Below are 20,119 nucleotides of genomic sequence, written 5' to 3'. Positions count from 1 at the left end.
TAGTTAAAAGAAAGATAAAATTAAAATTGTGTGTCCGGGAAATATGCAATTTGTAAAAAAAATATGTAAAACTTACAAATACGAAGAGTACACTTATTTAAAATCAACAAGTTTGATATCCGTTAAAAAGCAAAAAACGATCGTATGAAATACGTTTTCTCTGAAAATTTGTTTCATGTCTACTATACTACTACTTGAATATTTAATTTTCACTACTTACATACTTACTTTGATTATTTACGCAGAACTAAAAAATCAATCAGTATATAATTTTATTTCTAAATCAGTTCATAAATTAGAATATTTTATTGGTGTCTCGAGTCGTTTTCTAAAGAATGACAATACAATGGCATTTTGTGATGGTATCATTGCATTAGTTATGTTGTACCTGCGTACATATGAACATTTTTTTATGTTACTACTACATACTTTTATTTTCTTCCGGCATTTGGTTAGTAAAGATGTGGGTGTTCGTTGTAGGTATATTATTATTTTCTTTTTTTCTGAAAACGAAAACATCTAGCCAAGCATCGTATCCGCCAGGTTAAAGACGTCTTACTTATTATTTAAGGCATTCAACTTGCTGTATTTTTTAAGACTTTTCTTTTAATTCTTAGGGCCTAGATCGTTACCTATAATTGGAAATATATTATCAGTATGGTCAGATTTGAAGAAATACAAGTATCACCATAGAGTATGGCAATCATGGTTCCAAGTTTACGGCAATATTCTGGGTTTGAAATTTGGATTGTTAAAAATTGTAATTGTTTCTGGAAGAGAATTAATAAAAGAAGTATCAACTAGGGAAGTCTTTGATTCGAGACCTGACGGATTTCTTTATACAATGAGGTCATTTGGAAAAAAATTGGGTAAGTTCTTTGAAATTTATTTGCAATAATTACCTATATTTTGAGATGAAAGATTTTTAAATACTACTAATTGAGCCTACAAACTATGCTTCCATATGACTAAAAGTGGTAACAGTACACAATAAGTGTCAAAAATAGGTTTTAGCCACTTTCGAGAACTTGTAAGCAATATTATGTCAATAGGTCAATAGAAATAGGTAAGTTCAAAATTTAAGCGATTAACCTTCATAATTAATCAGCCTAAGTACCTAGTTATTGTACATATAGCACATCTGGAATTTATCATTAACCCTTCCCCCGTACTATCTCTTTTCAGATAAGAGAATATACAAAAAATTATACTACATATGTAAAATCAATAGTACCCCTTCTGAAGTCCTTGATACTGATATATACTGTAACTGTAATAGAATGTCAACTATATATATAGTAATTTATAACACCTATATTTCTTTTGATTCTGTTTATACTTATAATACAGGTATTGTATTTTCCGACGGTTCCACGTGGTTTTCAACAAGACGAGTTCTATTGAAGTATTTAAAACATTTTGGCTATGGCACTCGGTCCATGGAGTGTCTTATAACAGAAGAGTGCAGAGATCTCATCAAACTGCGAATGTCTGATGCTGGTACACCAGTTCTTGTTAATCAAATGTTTCATGTACCAATCACCAATATATTGTGGCGTGTAGTGGCTGGTAAAAGGTATAAAGTTTAAAAAAATCTATAATTACTGATTTAGGGTATTAATTTTGGCCATCATTCTACATTAGATATTGGTATATTATTAAATATGAAATTAAAGTAAGTTTTTTTACATAATTTAAATGGCCATACAAATTGGCTGCCCACCAGATGGAAGCTTGTAATGAGACAAATAGCACTACGATATCATAAAATATATTGAGACCATTGTAGTACCTCACTTTCATTGGCTAAGGGATAAGATCTCCATGTCCTCTAATTTATTCCGTCTCAAATGTGGAGTACAAAGTGAACTGTACTGTAATATCAATATATTTGACAAATGCTTAATATTTAAAAATCTTTATCACTCATTCTCTGAGGGAAGTAATACGTATGTATGATGTATCTTGGGATGGGATCACGTTAATGACCTCAAGTCAAGTCGAACAAACAAGTATAACACACCCGTATCATCTTTTCAAAGCAATTCATAACATTTTTTTTATTCTCTTTATTTCGTCTTGGGCAATGTTATCGTTTATTTTTATCGTACAGTTTTCGAAATAATTCAACTCTAATTTTGTTTATCACTTATTATAAAAATACCGCTCCCCTCGTATTTTCCTACATTTAATAACGCATTCTGCATAACGATTTTTATTATATTTTTAATTGAGGTAATCCATTCCGTAAATATATTTCTACATCTTATGTATAGTATAAGATGAGCCAGAAAGGCTGTTTAAAATATTCCATGGCCTCCCTAGAGCCCAGAGGCCTTACTCCACTCGGTTTTTTCCAATGTGGATACCTTAGAGTCGCGTTTACGCTAATAGACCAACCGCTGTAGTCCAACTGAAGAAAACCACTTGCTAAATAATGCTCCTAGATCTCACATATTGAACTGTCTGTGAACGTTTCCCTTAGTCCTAGATTATTTCAAAATTTATGATCCAGATTTGGAGAACGTCTGGATGGTTCGCATAACAGTGATGCTCTATAGAAAAAAAAATTCCTATCTACCTGCTTTTTCCCTACTATTTGTATTTTTTTAATGATGATTGGGTGGCCATTATTTCAGCTGATTTTAAAAATCTGTCTATTAGTGCATTATTTTACTCAAATCTAAACTGCATGAAAAAAATCATGTAGTTTGTAATTCGGTATGTACATTTGTAAATATGAGGGAATAATATGTTATTTTTTCCTCATATATAAATATTACAGTGTAAAAATCTGTGCCCGCTGTACTGAAAAGTTTATAAAATTCAAGTGAGTAAAGCCAAGTGTAATTTTCAAGATGGTCAATTAAACTATTGTGAATGGGTAATCACAAATTCATTTTAACGTTTGATTTCTTTTATTTGTTGTTATATGCTTCTTTATAAATCTAATTGGTTTATATAACTTTTAGTCAATTCTATTTAGAAAGTTTATTGACTATCTAATTAAGTTTATAGAATATCTAGGCACCACATAGGTATTGCACAGATTATACAGATACAATATTTTTGAAATACTTCCCAAAATGAGGAACATTGGCTCTCCATTTTGTGAAGCAGTCTAGCCTATGTTTCTAATTTTATTGATCATATAAGATATTACTCTGTGTCCTCCATACTAGAAAGTATTATAATTTTATATTTTAGATACAGTTTAAATGACGAACGGCTTATAAGATTGTGCGAGCTTGTCACACGATTATTTAGACTTTCGAACATGAGCGGCGGTGTTCTCACTATCATGCCTTTCCTTAGATATGTTGTACCTGACCTAATTGGATATAATGAAATGAAATCAGTTCACAGAAAATTACATGGATTTATTCTGGTAAGCTTCTTATATATTATATATTGTTTCATAATTTTTATACACTTAGCAGTGAGGTAACAATCTTCATTAAGGATCGACACAGTAACGTGCATTTATAAGTGAAAAATTAATGTGTACCTCTTCTCCCAAAAAATAACTTATATGTTTGTACTAACATTATAAATATGTCATTATTTGGTTGGATAAAATATAATAAAAAATATAGTAAGCCACATTGTAATTGAGTGATATATAGCGTGAATCCAAAGCTGACTTGACTATGAGATGCAGTAAATAATTATAACAATCGACAGTGGACTAAATTGTTCGTAATGTCTTGGTAAAATAACTGATTATAACTACAATATTTATAATAATAAGTTCATGTAGCAAACATGACCATATCTTATATTATTAGTTCACGGATGTACTATACACACTATAAAAATACTGTAAGATCTAATTTTACTCATGCGATAAATTATTGTATCAGGTAAATACTACCTATATAATTTTAACTGTATATAATTGAACGTAACTATAACTAGTTGGCAATGGCTTGATCTACGCAACATATTTAATAATGTCAGCAACTCTAGATTTTTTTATAGAGTTTGTTTAAAGCAAATACTATAGTCTTATAATGCGATGCCCAATATTATATAACTCCTTTTTTATGATAATGGAGTAGTACATCTGCCTCCGCTGACGCTCTTTCACCGTGCCAAATTCACCGGAAATTAACCATGAGGTGTTCCATGATCACCATCACATGAAAGTTGCCCGGATCTCGGTTGCTAGCAATGCGATCACTGGTCCTCGTTACTAAGAATGCCTGTCACCCCTAAAGAGTTTCAAAATGCAATAACAAAAAGAAGATGTGGCAGATATATGTTTCTTTCAACATAATTGACACTGTGCATTAAAAAGTGTGTTACATTTTTATAGGAAACTATAAAAGAACATCGCGATAGTATAGACATTAATAACCCCAGAGATGTAATTGATGCCTTTCTTATCGAAATGATGGACAACAAAACTACTGCAAGTTAGTATCAAATTGTACCAATTACTATGTAATGACTAAAAAGTACTTCATAGTTCGATATCTCATCAGATCTACTAATCTTTCAGCTTCTTGAATTCAGGAAGTGTGTAGTTATGTATGTCTGTGTGTTTGGCAAATATCATTTAAATCTTTTTAGTCATTTGTATCGTTATGTAAATAAACAATTCAAATATCTTAATAAACTTATATATTTTTAATAATAATAGCAAAGTAATAAATACTCTTACAACAATTAATGCCTAATAATCCATCTACGTTATTTAAACGCCTGGCAAATGTAATAAGCAATTTTCAATCTTCACGTGTAAATATAGAACGCGTTTTAAAAAGTCAATTTGGAAAAATTCTTGTTTTTCAATTTCCACCCAATTAAAAAAGGGACGGAGGTTCACAATTCGATTGCATTTTTTTGTAAGTTAGCTCAGAAGTTTTGTCTGTTTTTTCGCATGTATTTAACTTGTACTTCTAGTATATATAGATTTTTATATGATAGCTGTACCCAATTTAGAATACTGAACATTTTTAAGAGTGTTTATTTTTACAAACAAATCTTCGAGATGACTTATGTAATCAATATTGAATATATATAATACTACACTATCCATGACCTGATTCTGTCCAGCAAACTATACAATTACTTGCATGAAGCTACCGACCATGAACTAATATATCAGTTACAGAGGAGGAACTTCAAATTGTCTGCTTGGATATGTTAGAAGCTGGGATGGAGACTGTCACCAATACAGCAATATTCATGCTCCTTCATATCGTACGCAATGATGAAGTCCAAAAGCTACTGCAAGCAGAGATTGACAACGTGATAGGACTGTCACGATCACCGTCTCTTGATGATCGACCTAAGTATTATTTTCATTTAATGTAAATATGTACGTACTAGCTGACCCGCGTAACTTCGTCTGCATTACACTTACATTTATCATTAGGTATAATTCGCCCAATTTACGTAATATCTTTTTAAATTATATTGTGTTATTCTGATGTATAAGCTACATATATTTTTGTTAAGTTTCATCCAAAATCCGTTCAGTAGCTTATGCGTGAAAGAGTAACAAACATCTATCCATACTTATAAACTTTCGCGTTTTTAATATTAGTAAGATATCATAGTAATATAATTAGTTAAGCGTCTTTGCTCTGTGGTTTTCTACAGGTATATTGTAAAAAGTCATCTGAGTAAGAGAAACCTCAGTCTCACCTATTTAAGCCATGAAGGACCTCGATGGTGGGTATGGTAGCAATCAAGCACATGGCCCATCTGATACGCATCAGATGTATGATACTGATCATGTAAATGGATATCGCAGCCTATGGTCACATGAAATCAGATGGGTCACGTGCGCGATGCCGATCTTAAGAAATCTAAAATACACTTTTGTAGTCTCTAAATCTCGGCAGGTCGGAACCGCACGTGATCGTGCGGTTTCCGAGGAGCTTAGATTGTGGAATGCCGAAGCGGAATGCAAAAGTGTATTTTAGATTTCTTAAGATCGGCATAGCGCAGCCAGAGAAGAAACTTGGATCACGTGCGTCCGTCGTTTACCATTCCTATTCTGATTAGTCTCTCCCATGTTGGAAATATGTGATACGACATGTGATGGATTCAAATTAAAATATAGCGAGTGTAATGTTGCCATGTCAAGTTGCGTTCTCCATTACGTCGATAGCTGATAATGTCTCTGACTATCACATGCATTATAACAGTCGTAAAGGTATGTTTATTATTCGTTTATTTTTTGGATTGTGTTAAGCATGGTGTACACGGAGGCAATGTTGTTGGAAACTCTGCGTATATCTAGCGTGGCTTCTGTCGGCATTCCTCACATGGCGCGCGAAGATGCGTTACTTGGCCAGTATCTCATACCTAAGGTAAGATTGACAATTATTGCAACGTTATAAAATACCCTACTACTAATATAAAAATGAGTAGATGTGTGAACGTTTGTTATTTAGATTATCATGGTTGACACAAATGACTCTCTAGTCATGTAGAGTCTAAAATTTATTTATATATATAAAAAAATGGGATAAGGAAAAAGCAGTTGATGATATATAATTTTTTTTAATGTAATTGCAACAGCAAGCGATCTTAAGCCCAAGTGCAAGGACCGTCGCCTGTATACATGAACAGCACCATATACATCAAGTTATCATATAACGACCGTGGTAGTACTAGTGGTGAGTAAGCACTAGTAGTACTCTAATAATCTCGAGAACTAAGATCTCATGCCTGTGTATTTTCATGTGAATTTTATGTTCATGTGATAGCACAAGAAATTTTCTGATATCAGTAATGTTCGGTATACGTAGAATATCATGGTTATTAGTCTCTTTCAATGCAGATAGTCTCACCTATTTCAGTCGCCAAGCAGCTTGCTTTGTAAGGTATTTCTGCTGTAAGGTGCGATTAGGTAGGGTGTCAGCTGGTTTGTTATTTCAACTATATAAAAAAAAGGTTGCACCTTAAATTATCGTATAATCAAACTAATCTCCTTCGTCAATCGATCGTATCAAAGTGCGATACAGAGTAAACTGTTACTTACTTGTAACAAAAGGTTATAAATTGTTGTATCATTCTCTCTGTTACAGGGTACTTATGTTCTATTAGCGATACACGATCTCCATAATAGCAGCGATTGGGAGAAACCAGAATTGTTTCGTCCAGAGCGCTTCATTAGGGATGGAAACCTCGTACAGGATGAAAGGATTTTAGCTTTTGGCTTAGGTAACTGGAATATATGAAATAAAAATATATTCTTATTATTAAAATTAAGTATTATAAATAAACTAAAGGAAACTTTAGATTAAACTTTAATTTATTTATATTATTACAAATATTATAATTTCTCTAATCTTCTCAACGGTGTTTTGATTGTTTTGAAGTTAATATGTAATGGATACACTAAAGAACGAGTTACTATAGTAACTTAACGGCGAACACTTAATTTCGGCATCATTTTATTTTGGTGTTGATTTAAAAACTGTACGTACTTCTTTCATAGTTTCCTGTGAAAGTTAAGCACACTGAAAAAAAATATATAGTAGTTAAACAAACTTCTGGCACCTATCGACATTAACATCACTACTTACCATAAAATTACTCATGTTAAAACCCATTTGAATATATTATAATATATATACTAAACGCGAAAGTTAAAAAATAACTGTTACATATAATTTATAATATGTATTACAATTGATGGATGTAGGTGACACGCAGACAAGCACATCTATAATGAATCAAAATATTCATTATATTAGTTGTCATTATCACCATTCAGTGAACATAGATAAGAACTATAATGTTTTAATGTTAATGTTAAAAGTGTTTTTTAGGTAGAAGACGATGCATAGGTGAAGGATTGGCGAAGTCTGAGCTCTTTATGTTTGTGACACATCTCCTGCAAAAGTTCACGCTCAAAATACCTCAGGGCGATCCGATGCCATCAACAGAGCCTATAGATGGAATAACGCTATCCGCGAGGCCATTCAGACTAGTATTCGAGCCTAGATTTAAGTAAACTATGCTGTTATCTACATTTAATATCAAATGTTTGATCTGCTTCCGTTTGGTGATGGAATAATGGGGGGATGTTTTACTACCCTTTCCATAACAAAAAAATCACACTTACTTTATATACTGTTATATGCTTATTTATTATAATGTTATAACAAAAAAGTAGAATATTATACGTACTAACTTATTATTTAATAAATGAAAAACTTCAATGTTGTTTTAATTATAATAAAAAATAACACAGTATTGTTTGAAAACCTTAAAAGTTAAGAAAACCTCAATAAGAAGCTCATTTTACAACCTGAGCCTTTGCGTAATGGAGCTAACCCAATAACCGCAAAAGATTCTAACTAGGTTACAAGGTTTGAGAGTGATCAATGAATGCCCCAAATAGCCCTGAAGTTGCAATTAAACAGCTTTAATTTTATCTGCAAAATTCTGGATATATTTTAATTCAAAATTTTATTATGAACGCATATTTATTTTATTATGATTATTATTATATCCTTTACTACAACTAAAGATGTTACTACATAGTGGTAGTCTGTAATTTTCTCAAAACGAAATATCGTCACTGAAAATCAATGATGCCCGACACGCATGCGTCAGCAAATCCCCCGATCACTGTCAGAGGTGCCGGTTGAATACATCTTTTATTACTATTGTTGAATTAAGTAAACAATATATGTAACAATAATAAATATAAGTAGTTATTTCACTAAAAATGAAAAATGTAGACTAATTTAAAGATTAGACATTATTCGAATGAGGACTGAAATTACAAAGTATACTTCAAACAAAGATCGGTCTAATAATACTTATGTCATAACTTTGATTTTTTCTCAATAAATCGTATCGAAATGGGTGAAGTGATTAACTTTGTTTTTTATTGTAATATGAATACCGTAAACAACTGAATAATTAACCAGGAACATTGATAACCTTAAGTATGTAGCTATATCAGTGTAGGTGCTGTGAATTATGTCAGAGTGATACAATTTTAGACAAGCAAACAAAAATGAACGAGACTTTAGGAAGGGGCTACGCCCGAATAGAGGCAATTCGAGCAGCCCGTGGGGAGCCCCTACCTATGGTACCGGAGCCTGGCGCTCCGCCCCCCGATAGATACAACTCCGTTTACCTCACTTTGTTTGTCGCCGGTGCTGCTTTCTTATTGCCCTTTAACAGGTCGGTAAATAACTTCTTTATTACTATGACTGAATGATAGCATATATGTATAATAATATAAATGTAAACTTATAGAAAATAATGAAATGAAGAGTAGGTAAAAATAAATATGTGTATTATTTGTAGCATGGCTGATGCCCTGTTCATTTGTATTTAATTTTGCTAATAATATAAGTATAATATACTTTACACGAATGCAAGACCTATTACCACCAATTTATGCTAGATGTACGAATTATCTAAAAGGAATAATGAACGGTGTATAACGCCGCTGTAGTTAGTATTATGGGTAACTTTATCAACGAATAAATAGTATGCATATACTTTAATGATAAAAAACCTATCTACGTTCTTTCGGGAACTTTCTTAATTACTACTACTTCTCATTCCACTGAATTTTACCAGAATTCGTTTACTCCAACTAGTATTAAGGTATGGAACTATCAGAACTGCAAAGTCTATTGATATTTTTAAGCGATTTGATTTGACCATCTACTTAATGGTTGACTTTTATTCTTCGAATCTGGCATTTAAGCATTATTTTCTCAAAGCATAAATTAATTTTTTTTATCGTTAATATTATTTTCCTTCTTCATTATATCTATTCTAAAGTATATCTTTATTTGCATATCACTCATATGTTTCACAACTATATTTGTGACCCTTGTTTTGAAACAATAGCTTTTACATATAAGGGCACATTATTGTATTTATACAAATGTAATAATAAATATTGTTTAAGTGTAATTTTTCTGTTTTCTATGAAAGTATTATAGGTATTCTATCTACTTAATTTTCCTATTTAATATTTATATACCAGATATAGTTTTTCAATGTTGACGGATGTGAATTTGATCAGATTGATACTCTACTTTAAATTTAAATAAATTACTTTACAATAAATAGATATATTATTGGATAGTAATTTAAATTGATTTGTCAATCAAATAAAAACAAAACACATAATAAACAATATAATAAAGTTAATAGTAAATAATGATTATATATCATGACACATAATTATACGTACAAAAAATAACAATTACCCTGTTAACCTTACGAGATTCTATTATTTTATGTTTATATGATATTTTCGTGCCTTATCCTATTGTTTTCTACTAAATTATTGTCTTTCGAAGATGATAATAATATTAACTGCAATCGTCTTTTCTGTGTTAATTCGATACAAATAATTGTATGCTTCCGTTACAGTTTCATAATGGCAGTGGACTACTTCAAGGACCAATATCCAGATTCCACAATCATGTTTGACATGTCTACAGTGTACATAACTTCGGCCTGTGTAGCGGTCGTCACCAATAATTTGCTACTAGATCTCTTCACGTATAACACAAGAATAACTTTTGGTATAAGCCTTATATTGATATAATTGTTAGTATACTTAAAAAGATGACTTCACTTAACTTACTACACCTTCTCTCCTTTGGTATTGTAATTATACAATACAATATTACGTAAAGCTAGCAACATTTTATAAATATTCGTTTTTCAAATATAATATTCTTTCTTCGCTGACAGATGTTAGACTTTGTAGACATTCGATAGTCCTAAAAATTACATGTTACCTATTTCTAAGTTATAGTATGTATATAATTTTTTTTCTTCCTTCATTTATATCACTATCAGGTATACTAGTATCCCTCGCAACAATGCTGTTTGTAGCTGTATGTAACATCGGCTGGGATGGATTCTCGCCGCACGTCTCCTATACCATCAATCTGGTTGCGATTGGTGTGGTTGCTTTCGGCTGCACAGTCCAACAGGCCTCTTACTACGGATTTACTGGTTGCTTGCCGCCGAGGTATACACAAGCTGTTATGGCCGGCGAAAGTACGTATTTTATAATACATTATATTATTATAAACTCACAATTGTACTTTTACCAGAGACTACACTTGACCTAGGTTTTCTAGCAGTTCCGCAGTTCTACTGTACTAGGTTCTTAACATCTGACAACAGCTTTACCAGAGACTACGGAAATATTAGTATTATTATAAGTGTTTCTTAAACCGTTTTGATAAATGTAACAGTAAAAGTTTAAAGTACGGGTAGCTAGTCCCTACCTACAATTTAGTTTTTAATATTCGGCAAAAAAATTGAAGAGACCAAATTTAATTTCAGCCCAACTCAAAAAGCACACATATATGTAGCTATTTTGTATAGATACTTATTTTCACAACTCTTATCCAAGATAGATTTGTATCAGAGGCATTGTCGGCTGTCAATGAGTATTTAATGTGTAAATCCAAAGTGCTAAGGAGGAAGCCTTCACGCCGCCGTCACTATTTTATAATTTACTAATCAGAAAATAAGTACATATTATTCATCTGTTTTGTATTTAATCACTACGAGAATATTGTACTTAAAACATGCGATGACCACATTGCTCGAATATTGTTCAAGGCGCGGCTGGTTTCTGGGTGTCTCTTGATCGGGTCGTTACGAAGTACGGTTTTCACACTCCTCGACGGAGCACGTTCATGTTTTTCGTGTTCTCTATACTCATTCTTCTGGGACACTCGATGTTGCATCACGTGATGATGCGTCATCCACTGGTCCAGCATTATTTGAGGCTCACAAACGAATCAAGGCACCGGAGACGCATTCAACTGCATTTAAATCCTAATGAAGACGTTACTCTTGTAAGTTTCCATTTTATTATAATTTTCACTAAGGATATAAGTTGCAGTACTATATTGTATATCTACATATGTAGCAAATCACATTGCATATCTACAAAATTACAATAGGGCTTTCAAAACACATCCTCGAAATGGCTTAGATTTTCTACTTTTTTTAATAACTATAATAACAAAAGACAAAATAAGGACATCCAGTAAATTATTGTTTTGCATTGTTTTTGCCAAAACAATATAGATAAATGATCCGATACTAATATTGTCAAAATTAAAATCATCTTTTCAGTTGGTAAAAAAAAAATTTCACCTTTATATATCACGGCAGATTTAGGTTCGTTTTGTATATTGCTTATAAATTATAATAATAATAAGAGATTTTCTTCAGTCTTATGAATGTTGTTTTAATATTGTTTTATTATGTAAAATTTAGATACTATTATACAAGAGATACAAATCTTATAGTACATTTTGCGTAATATATTATATATTATTATAATATATACATTTTAGCATTAATAGGCTTTGTTACTTTGTTATAGATGGAAAGCGAAGCAGGTGACTCGAGTTATGGCGTCCTGAAATTACAAAGCCCAGCGCTTTCCAGTGCTACAGGACAAGGTACAACAATAAAAAATAAATGATGATACATAGTATTGTGATGTTGTACCTACTGACAATAAATTTTTATTTCTTCTTTCTAATTTGGCAACATCTTAATTTATTATAAAATAAACGTAAAATAGTTAGGGCTTCCTACTAAATTTAATGCAAACATTAAATTCGTTAACACTGTTTTACATTAATATTTTAAGCAAAGGACTTTATGTATATTGTATATTAAACTGATAAGTATAATTATGGAAACCGGTTAATTATGATTTTTTAAGAAGGATTATAATAGTATTAATATAATAGTACGTATCAAAAGTAAACAAGATAACAGAAGAATAATAATATCATATATATAACAATAAAATACAAAAAAATAATTCAATACTTTTTTAATTTATTTCAGCGGAACCAGAGACGAGCGCATTTAGTTTTGCCAATCCAGTATATTCGCCCACTGCCACTGCGCCCGCGTCGCTGGCGTCGCCGCCCAGCGGCACCGAGCCCACCATCTCGCCCTCCGTCGCACTCCAAACCCCACGACCCTCTTACAAGGTTGAAGATGTGGTGTTTGAGTCACCTGAGAGGCCAACATCCTGGAGGGCATTTAAACGTAACTCCAATATTTATGTATTTAATTGTCAAGTAAGTCCTACGTAATCACCAATTAATGTGAGAAGACTTCTTCGATTAACTATAGAAATACCTTTCTGTCCCATAAAAAGTCATAGGGGATTGTTTATTAATCACGTAGAGAATCGATAGAGTAAGGAAGTTCGGAAAAATCACGAAATATTGAAAGGGTCTGAAATATCTAGCGTATTTATTTTTCATTGAACACGTGAATTCTAAACAGATTTATCTATGTACATTTCCTATATTACAGGCTTTTGGTATTACACCAATGCATAAAAGTTTTAATAAACTGCTTTTTTTTTAAATACAATTTTCCACAGACATATATTAGAGAAACAAGATATGCAGTGTAAAACATAAAATTAAACATAAAGTTACTAAGTAACTGACAATTTATTTCTTTTTCGGTATATTAGATTATAAACCTCAATAACATATTCGTCCGTGCCTTTTTTAATTTACTTAATATTATTATATTTCTTTAATTTCCACTTTTGTACAACTCCAGCGGAGATGTTACAATTTGCCTAACAGTGGCACCGAGGCAGACCTTATCCGTCTGGCCCAGAACCACCGCTGGCCGGCCGGGTGAGTTGACAATATCCAGTGTCAGTGTGTGTCTTTATTAGGAGCCAGTTACATTTACCATATACTATTATATAAATCTTACACTACTATAATAAACTGCTTAAAAAAGCAATAATCTACAATCTGAATGTCGGTCAGGACATTATCGCGGTACTTAAATTGCCATATCTAATTTAATTAGATTTTAAATAGCCTGATATTTTTTTAGATTACTTGATGCCAAAAAATAATCTAAAAAAAATATCAGGCTATAAACGTAATTGTTTATATGTTGGTCTAAAACCTTGCCATGTGTCACCAGGGGTGATTAATGGATGATACTTAAACAATTTAATTAAGGTACTCTCCATAATTATGTTACTTCAAAATATATATGCCTATACTCGTAATTAATATAATGAACACTTAACTACACTGATTTACTCCAGTTTCTACATACATTTTTTCCAAAAATAATCCTTGATTAACTAACTTCATCGAGAAATAACATTATTATCATCCTATATCAACGACATTGTTATAAATTCACAGACTTGTGAAGACAATCAATCCCGGAAATAAAATGCGTTAAATGATACATCCATTATTATGTGTTTATTTACGTAATGAATTTATCATCTATTACATATTTATACATAATAATTTAGATATCTGTAATACACAACATGTATGTTTATACATTTCATTCTACTATAATACATATAGTATTGAGAATGTGGTAGGGTATGTCTATATATGTAGTTAGAGTATCAATCCATGCTTTATATAATAATAGACACGTAGTTTTATCAATCGACTTAAAATCGGGAATTTCAATTTCACTAAACTTTTTTTGCATGTATTAAACAGTGTGATCAATACTGAAATCTGTTTCTATTTTCTAGAAAATGTCATCTATACTCATATAAGGCAATTGTGTTTGATTAACATTATTTAAAAATGGACGCTACATTGAGAATTATCCAATTTTCAACCCATGAAATTCTGATGATCGTCGTGATATACAGTTTAATATGCATTTCGTAATTTTACAGGTGGAGTTAAGGCCAGGTGGGCGGTGGCGCGCGCCATCTACCCTTATATGGTGTCCATAGGACTGGTATACTTCACGACACTCAGCCTGTATCCTGGGATAGCTTCGGAAGTGCCGTCGTGTCGTCTCGGCACATGGATGCCAATCATATTAATGTCCGCGTTTAATTTCTTCGACTTCATTGGAAAAGTAAATACCTAATTATAAGACTGACTTTCCGATCTCTTCTATATCTAAATTTGAATTAGGAAGTAAATCTCTTATGTTAATAAACAACTATCAGAGACATCTCATCTCTTCTCATAATTCCTTTTAATAATAAAGATTTACTTCCATATTAGTGTACGATGTCTGTTAATCCAATTATGTGATTGAAATTTGTATGTACATTCTGCTAGATTAGTAGATCTACCTATGCTACTATTCAATTTTCTTTTCATACCTACAACTTCATACTTGAAGGGAGTTGTATGTAGGTACCAAAAGATAACTTAGATTAACTTATAACATCTTAATCCTCATCAAAATTTGTCCTAGGCTTTATTATGCCTTTTAATATTATTTGATATAAAATAGACTGTTTCTGTACAGGTATCGGTAATGTATCACTTTCCATAAGGTAGTGTTATTTGTATTTAAGAATTTTATAAAATCATTACTCGCAGTAGGTACCTATTTGCCTAACAAATGTGAAACTGTCTTTGCAGATCGCAGCAGCCTGGCCTTACGAGTGGAGTCGCAGTCAGTTGTTGATGGCGAGCGGTGTGAGGCTGCTGCTAGTGCCTCTTATGTTACTCTGTGCCGCACCTAGACACTCGCCGCATATCGTTGGAGACGTTAGTTTTTTTTTATTTATTGCATTACAAATGATAGTATAAGACATAAATACAATTTAACATCTCAAACATAGCAATGTAAACAAGAGAGGTAGACGTATACACTAGAGTAATGTATATTCTAGATATCATTTAATGCTGTAATATGCTTTATTATGAAGTGATGTTTTCAACAATTTGACGAGTTTACTAAATTATTTTCTTCTTTTATATGATGTCAATTTGAAACGTACATTGTATAAGGTCCAGAGCTATGTAATGTTATACATATACAGTGTCTGTTTGTTAAGTACTATTATTTTTATTGTATTTTTATATTTTTAACCAATGATGAAAGCATGGTGCATCTGTTTGCATTAACGGTTTACGCTAGCGGATTACCAGCGGAGGTTGATATCATCATAACAGTGAGGTCTGGTCAGTTAGCATCCTATCAAATTCATCATTCATCGAATTTATCATGCAGTATTGTATATTGCTAACAATGGGGTTATTAATCCATTTACTAACAATCCCTATCCTCCTTATATTTTTTTTATGATAATAAAATAGCGTTTCTGCCATGTTGTATCATGCGAGGAATCAAACCCACGATCATCGGAAATGAGACGGTGCTAGATCAACTAGATCATTGAGGTCCTCACTCAATACATAACATAACCATAAAATAACCGAATTATATAAGTTGGGATTCTATATATATAGAATTAAAATTTGATACAACAGTTTCGATGGTTAGGTCTCTTGGATTTATTTTATCTATACATTATTTTATTTTTATAAATACTATTCATATTTCAGGTCTACTCGATTATGTTTTCGGTCGTCCTCGGCTTCAGCAATGGTGTATTTGGTTCAGTGCCAATGATACTAGCGCCATCGCGTGTTGGACGAGAACATCGGGAAATTGCGGGTGAGATAGGGATCACAACATAATACAAATATACTGGAATCTTCGTACGGTACAAAAACATGTAACTTAATTAAAAATACTACAAACTATACTAACTTCCCTGAGGTAGAAGCAAACCTGACTTCATCCTACATTTATGTTTTTTTCTAATGCTGTAGGTATAAGATTTTCTAAAACAAAATTATATTCCATACAGTAATATACAAACGCTTGCAAGCCCGAGACAGTCACTATTAAAAATTTCATACTTCTCTATTTTTTTAATTTCAGGTAATATGATGACATTGTCATACAACGGTGGATTATTGTCTGGTTCCCTAGTATCCTATTTGTTGCTTAGTATGCTCGGTCCTCGGGCAGGTGACCCTTGTCGTTTACTGTACCCTACCCCACACCTGCCGACGGTGCCACCTGCAACCACCACTGCTGGTAACGTAACGTACCTAACAACCGCCTTACACTAAATTAGAGATGATCCATATTAGAAAAATATAGATGTTGATCAATGTTATTTATTATTAGTAACGATAATAAATATCGATTGAGAAAATCGATATTATAAGTCACCTATATATCACATAACCATTAATCCATCTTTCTTCTTTTTTTAGGCCTCCAATCATGTTATTTTTTTATTTGCGACGGCCTACATTTATTACTTTTTTTTTTATGGCCACTGCTCTTTGTTTTTGCTTTTTTGGTTGATGTGATCATAACAAAGATGTTTTCCCAATAAACATTAATTTATTAAACATTTTTTAATATCGCTCTTCACTTAATCAGTGACACAAAAATAGTATTAATTATTAAAAATTAGTTTAAATGTAACGTTTGCGTCATATTTAATGACAATTTAAGAGACAAATAAGTACAATATTGAAGTTTATTAAAGAATATGAAATTTTACCAGGTTATTAAAAGAGAGATCTTCTGTGTATTTTTTACTTAGAATATCTCTCTTATCGTTATTTAGTTCCATGTTATATCTCTGTCTGATTCTGACTTATGGAATATACACATACATACCATACATATATTTACTTAACCCCGACATAATTACCTATATATAATCCTAATATTTAATAAAGTAGATCAACTCACAATGCATATATCATATATAATGGTGATGATCATAACAGTATTGATTATGTAGAGCTTATTATTAAAATTATTATATATATCCAAGATACCATTACCTAATTATCTAATAACAAGTACATATTAGGTTTAGTGCGATTACAATGATTAGGCATTTATCATTATGTAACCACCCATATGTTTATGACGGAACGATATTAGTTTATAAGTCTATCTGGTAAGATATCTAGTAAGACATGTCAATAAATTATGAACCTACTTACAATTACATTAGCTCTTACAATTTAACGTAATAGTTTTCGATAGTTCATAATCCATCCAAGTCAAATATTTAACTGAATGAATATTTAAAATTCTACAATTTAGATTTGTGAGACAGATTGTTCGTTACAATCGTACGGTAACATATTTGTATATTTTATTTGTTTATATGAATGTAATTTTATTAATGGGTAAATTGTGAAGAAATTATATATACCGACGATAATACTTCGATTAATCGTTTCGCCTTAGCAAGCAAGCTTATATGGAAAGAGCGACTAAAGATGTAGTACCTAAATATATACGAGTAATTCCTAAATAGATATACTACTACTACAGAACCAACAGATCGATTTAATTTGGAAGAATATATAATTAAATATTACTGATATCATGTAAATGTTTGTAATTACATTCCCAACGAGGGACTTTGCCCCCCCATCCCTCCTCCCCTTGGGGTCGTAATGAGATATCAAAAAGAGAGTAATATGTACGAATGTGTTAATTGGCGAATCTCTACAAAAGAAAAGTTGGCTAAATTATATGCAATATATTAAAGGAATCGTAAACTGTAAGTACCTTACTTGATATTTAGACTCTACATTTGGGTTTCCCAACTTGACAACAGATAGTAACAACTATAGATACAGGTGTTATTATACCTAATATTAAAATGGGGTACCAATAAGATAGCTTTTGTAATAATAATATAATAATGTAGTAGTAAAACAAATAGTCGAAAGACTTGCGTCGTCTAACTCTCTCTCTCTCTGTGCTGTTAACACCTTTTTTTTTACTTGGAGAAAATCCCTCATGGAGACCCGCCGGCCCCGGGGGACCGTCAGATGAAACGTCAGTTTGATTTTTTTATTGAGTATTTTTACAGCCCTGGAAATTTCTTTTCGGCCAAACAATTACAATGTACAAATACAAGTCAGCTATTAATTTACTAGGTACCACTAGAACGTAACGTTCCAGTATTGAGGATGAAGTCATATAAAAATGGATAATTTTCTGTATTTTCTTCTGTTTCTGTCTGTTTTTCTGTAGGATAGATAGCAAGAGAAATACCCCGCGTATTTCTTTTACGTCAATTTGATTACCACGCTCAGTATTAACTACAAACATAATTCTATGTACTCTTTTGTTACTTATAAAATGTTCTCAATATCATATCGTGATAATACCTACCCACTACTAATTATTTGCGTGAGGTATCAGTGAATCTATACGAGTGAGACTGAAATAAATGTAGTATATAAAATTATGACTGATATTTGTTTTTTCTAACTTAGATTAACATTTAACTCTTCGAGTGTTGTTAGAGGTTATGTACCATAATTAATTATTATTAATTAATTAAAATATATTACTGCCACGTGACTAGAAATAGCTATATTAATGTCGTATGGAAGTCTTCTTCTTACTATCAATGATCGCGGGTTCGATTCTCGTACGACACAAATGTTTGTATTAATGAGTATGATTTATTGTTTTCATCTGGTTTATTTCTATGTATATTATGTATGTATTTACAAAAAATGTATCTAAATATTTATATTAGGTGTTTAGTATCTACAAGTTAAATTTAAATTGCGACTAGATGGCACTGTGTGAATTATCCTGCGTTAGTATAAATAATTATACATAACCTGTTACCTAATTATGTTTTTTAAAATAATGTATCCATCATAATATATCTAAATGCTTATTATTGTTCAAATGTAGATATTTATTTGTGTAAATAGGCAATAAATGTAAATATTAATAAAATATTATACATATCGGATTTCATTGATTCTCTTCGTCCCTACAAATATATACTCCATAAATAGGTCCATTATATTAAGATTCTTACTATTAAACAAATGTGACCGCTTTTTATACCAGGATGAAATATGTAGGCATCATAGAGTCAATAACTCAAAATCAGAGATGTTTTTATTTTTTTACTAAGATAGTAACGAAACAATATTTTGAATCAATATTATCTAAATCAATATTGAGAAAACATTCCGCAACTGTTTACTAAATAATCACGAAGGTATGCTACGTAAAGTATACCTTGAGATTATAGTTGTGAATAGAACTGTGAATCTGACAATACCTACCTACTTATTTGACTACGCTACGCATTCCATGTCACTAACAAATAGGAATAGAGCAAATCCTGTTACTTTCTAAACGATTACCTGAATGACAATTGTTCATGGCGATAGTTATTTATGGGGGGGAAGGGGATTGTTAGTAATGGGACTGATGATCTTATTGCCACCAATGTATCATGTGATGTCAGATCGATCTCCACGCGGTTCCCCCTGGA

At 31.7% G+C, this 20,119-nt stretch overlaps 2 protein-coding genes across 2 annotated transcripts; both read left to right on the top strand.

The window, feature by feature from the left end:
- Positions 1-461: 461 nt before the first annotated feature.
- On the top strand, positions 462-7,978 carry LOC131848303 (farnesoate epoxidase-like). Its single transcript, XM_059198112.1, has 9 exons — positions 462-543; positions 618-869; positions 1,351-1,576; positions 3,208-3,388; positions 4,319-4,418; positions 5,114-5,300; positions 6,209-6,326; positions 7,047-7,182; positions 7,794-7,978. Exons 1-9 carry the CDS (start codon positions 462-464, stop codon positions 7,976-7,978), a joined length of 1,467 nt encoding a protein of 488 aa, XP_059054095.1.
- A 628-nt stretch (positions 7,979-8,606) lies between these two features.
- Positions 8,607-17,453, top strand: LOC131848115 (equilibrative nucleoside transporter 4). The gene is made up of 10 exons (XM_059197873.1): positions 8,607-9,162; positions 10,375-10,529; positions 10,810-11,013; positions 11,587-11,825; positions 12,362-12,440; positions 12,838-13,044; positions 14,690-14,877; positions 15,396-15,524; positions 16,326-16,437; positions 16,708-17,453. The coding sequence occupies exons 1-10, from the start codon at positions 8,993-8,995 to the stop codon at positions 16,899-16,901; spliced, it is 1,677 nt and encodes a 558-aa protein (XP_059053856.1). The 5' UTR covers positions 8,607-8,992; the 3' UTR covers positions 16,902-17,453.
- Positions 17,454-20,119: the final 2,666 nt, after the last annotated feature.

Source organism: Achroia grisella, unplaced genomic scaffold (genome assembly GCF_030625045.1).
Source record: "Achroia grisella isolate CSIRO2021 unplaced genomic scaffold, CSIRO_AGI_Agris_v1 utg546, whole genome shotgun sequence".
In the NCBI taxonomy this organism is placed as follows: domain Eukaryota; kingdom Metazoa; phylum Arthropoda; class Insecta; order Lepidoptera; family Pyralidae; genus Achroia; species Achroia grisella.
This window is presented reverse-complemented; position numbering and strand designations above follow the sequence as displayed.

Coding starts and splice junctions, on each gene's coding strand:
- LOC131848303 (XM_059198112.1), top strand. CDS start 462: ATGTGGGTGTTCGTTGTAGGTATATTATTATTTTCTTTTTTTCTGAAA. Junction 4,419..5,113: donor GGACAACAAAACTACTGCAA/GTTAGTATCAAA, acceptor CTAATATATCAG/TTACAGAGGAGGAACTTCAA. Junction 7,183..7,793: donor GATTTTAGCTTTTGGCTTAG/GTAACTGGAATA, acceptor AGTGTTTTTTAG/GTAGAAGACGATGCATAGGT.
- LOC131848115 (XM_059197873.1), top strand. CDS start 8,993: ATGAACGAGACTTTAGGAAGGGGCTACGCCCGAATAGAGGCAATTCGA. Junction 12,441..12,837: donor TTCCAGTGCTACAGGACAAG/GTACAACAATAA, acceptor AATTTATTTCAG/CGGAACCAGAGACGAGCGCA. Junction 15,525..16,325: donor CGCCGCATATCGTTGGAGAC/GTTAGTTTTTTT, acceptor TTCATATTTCAG/GTCTACTCGATTATGTTTTC.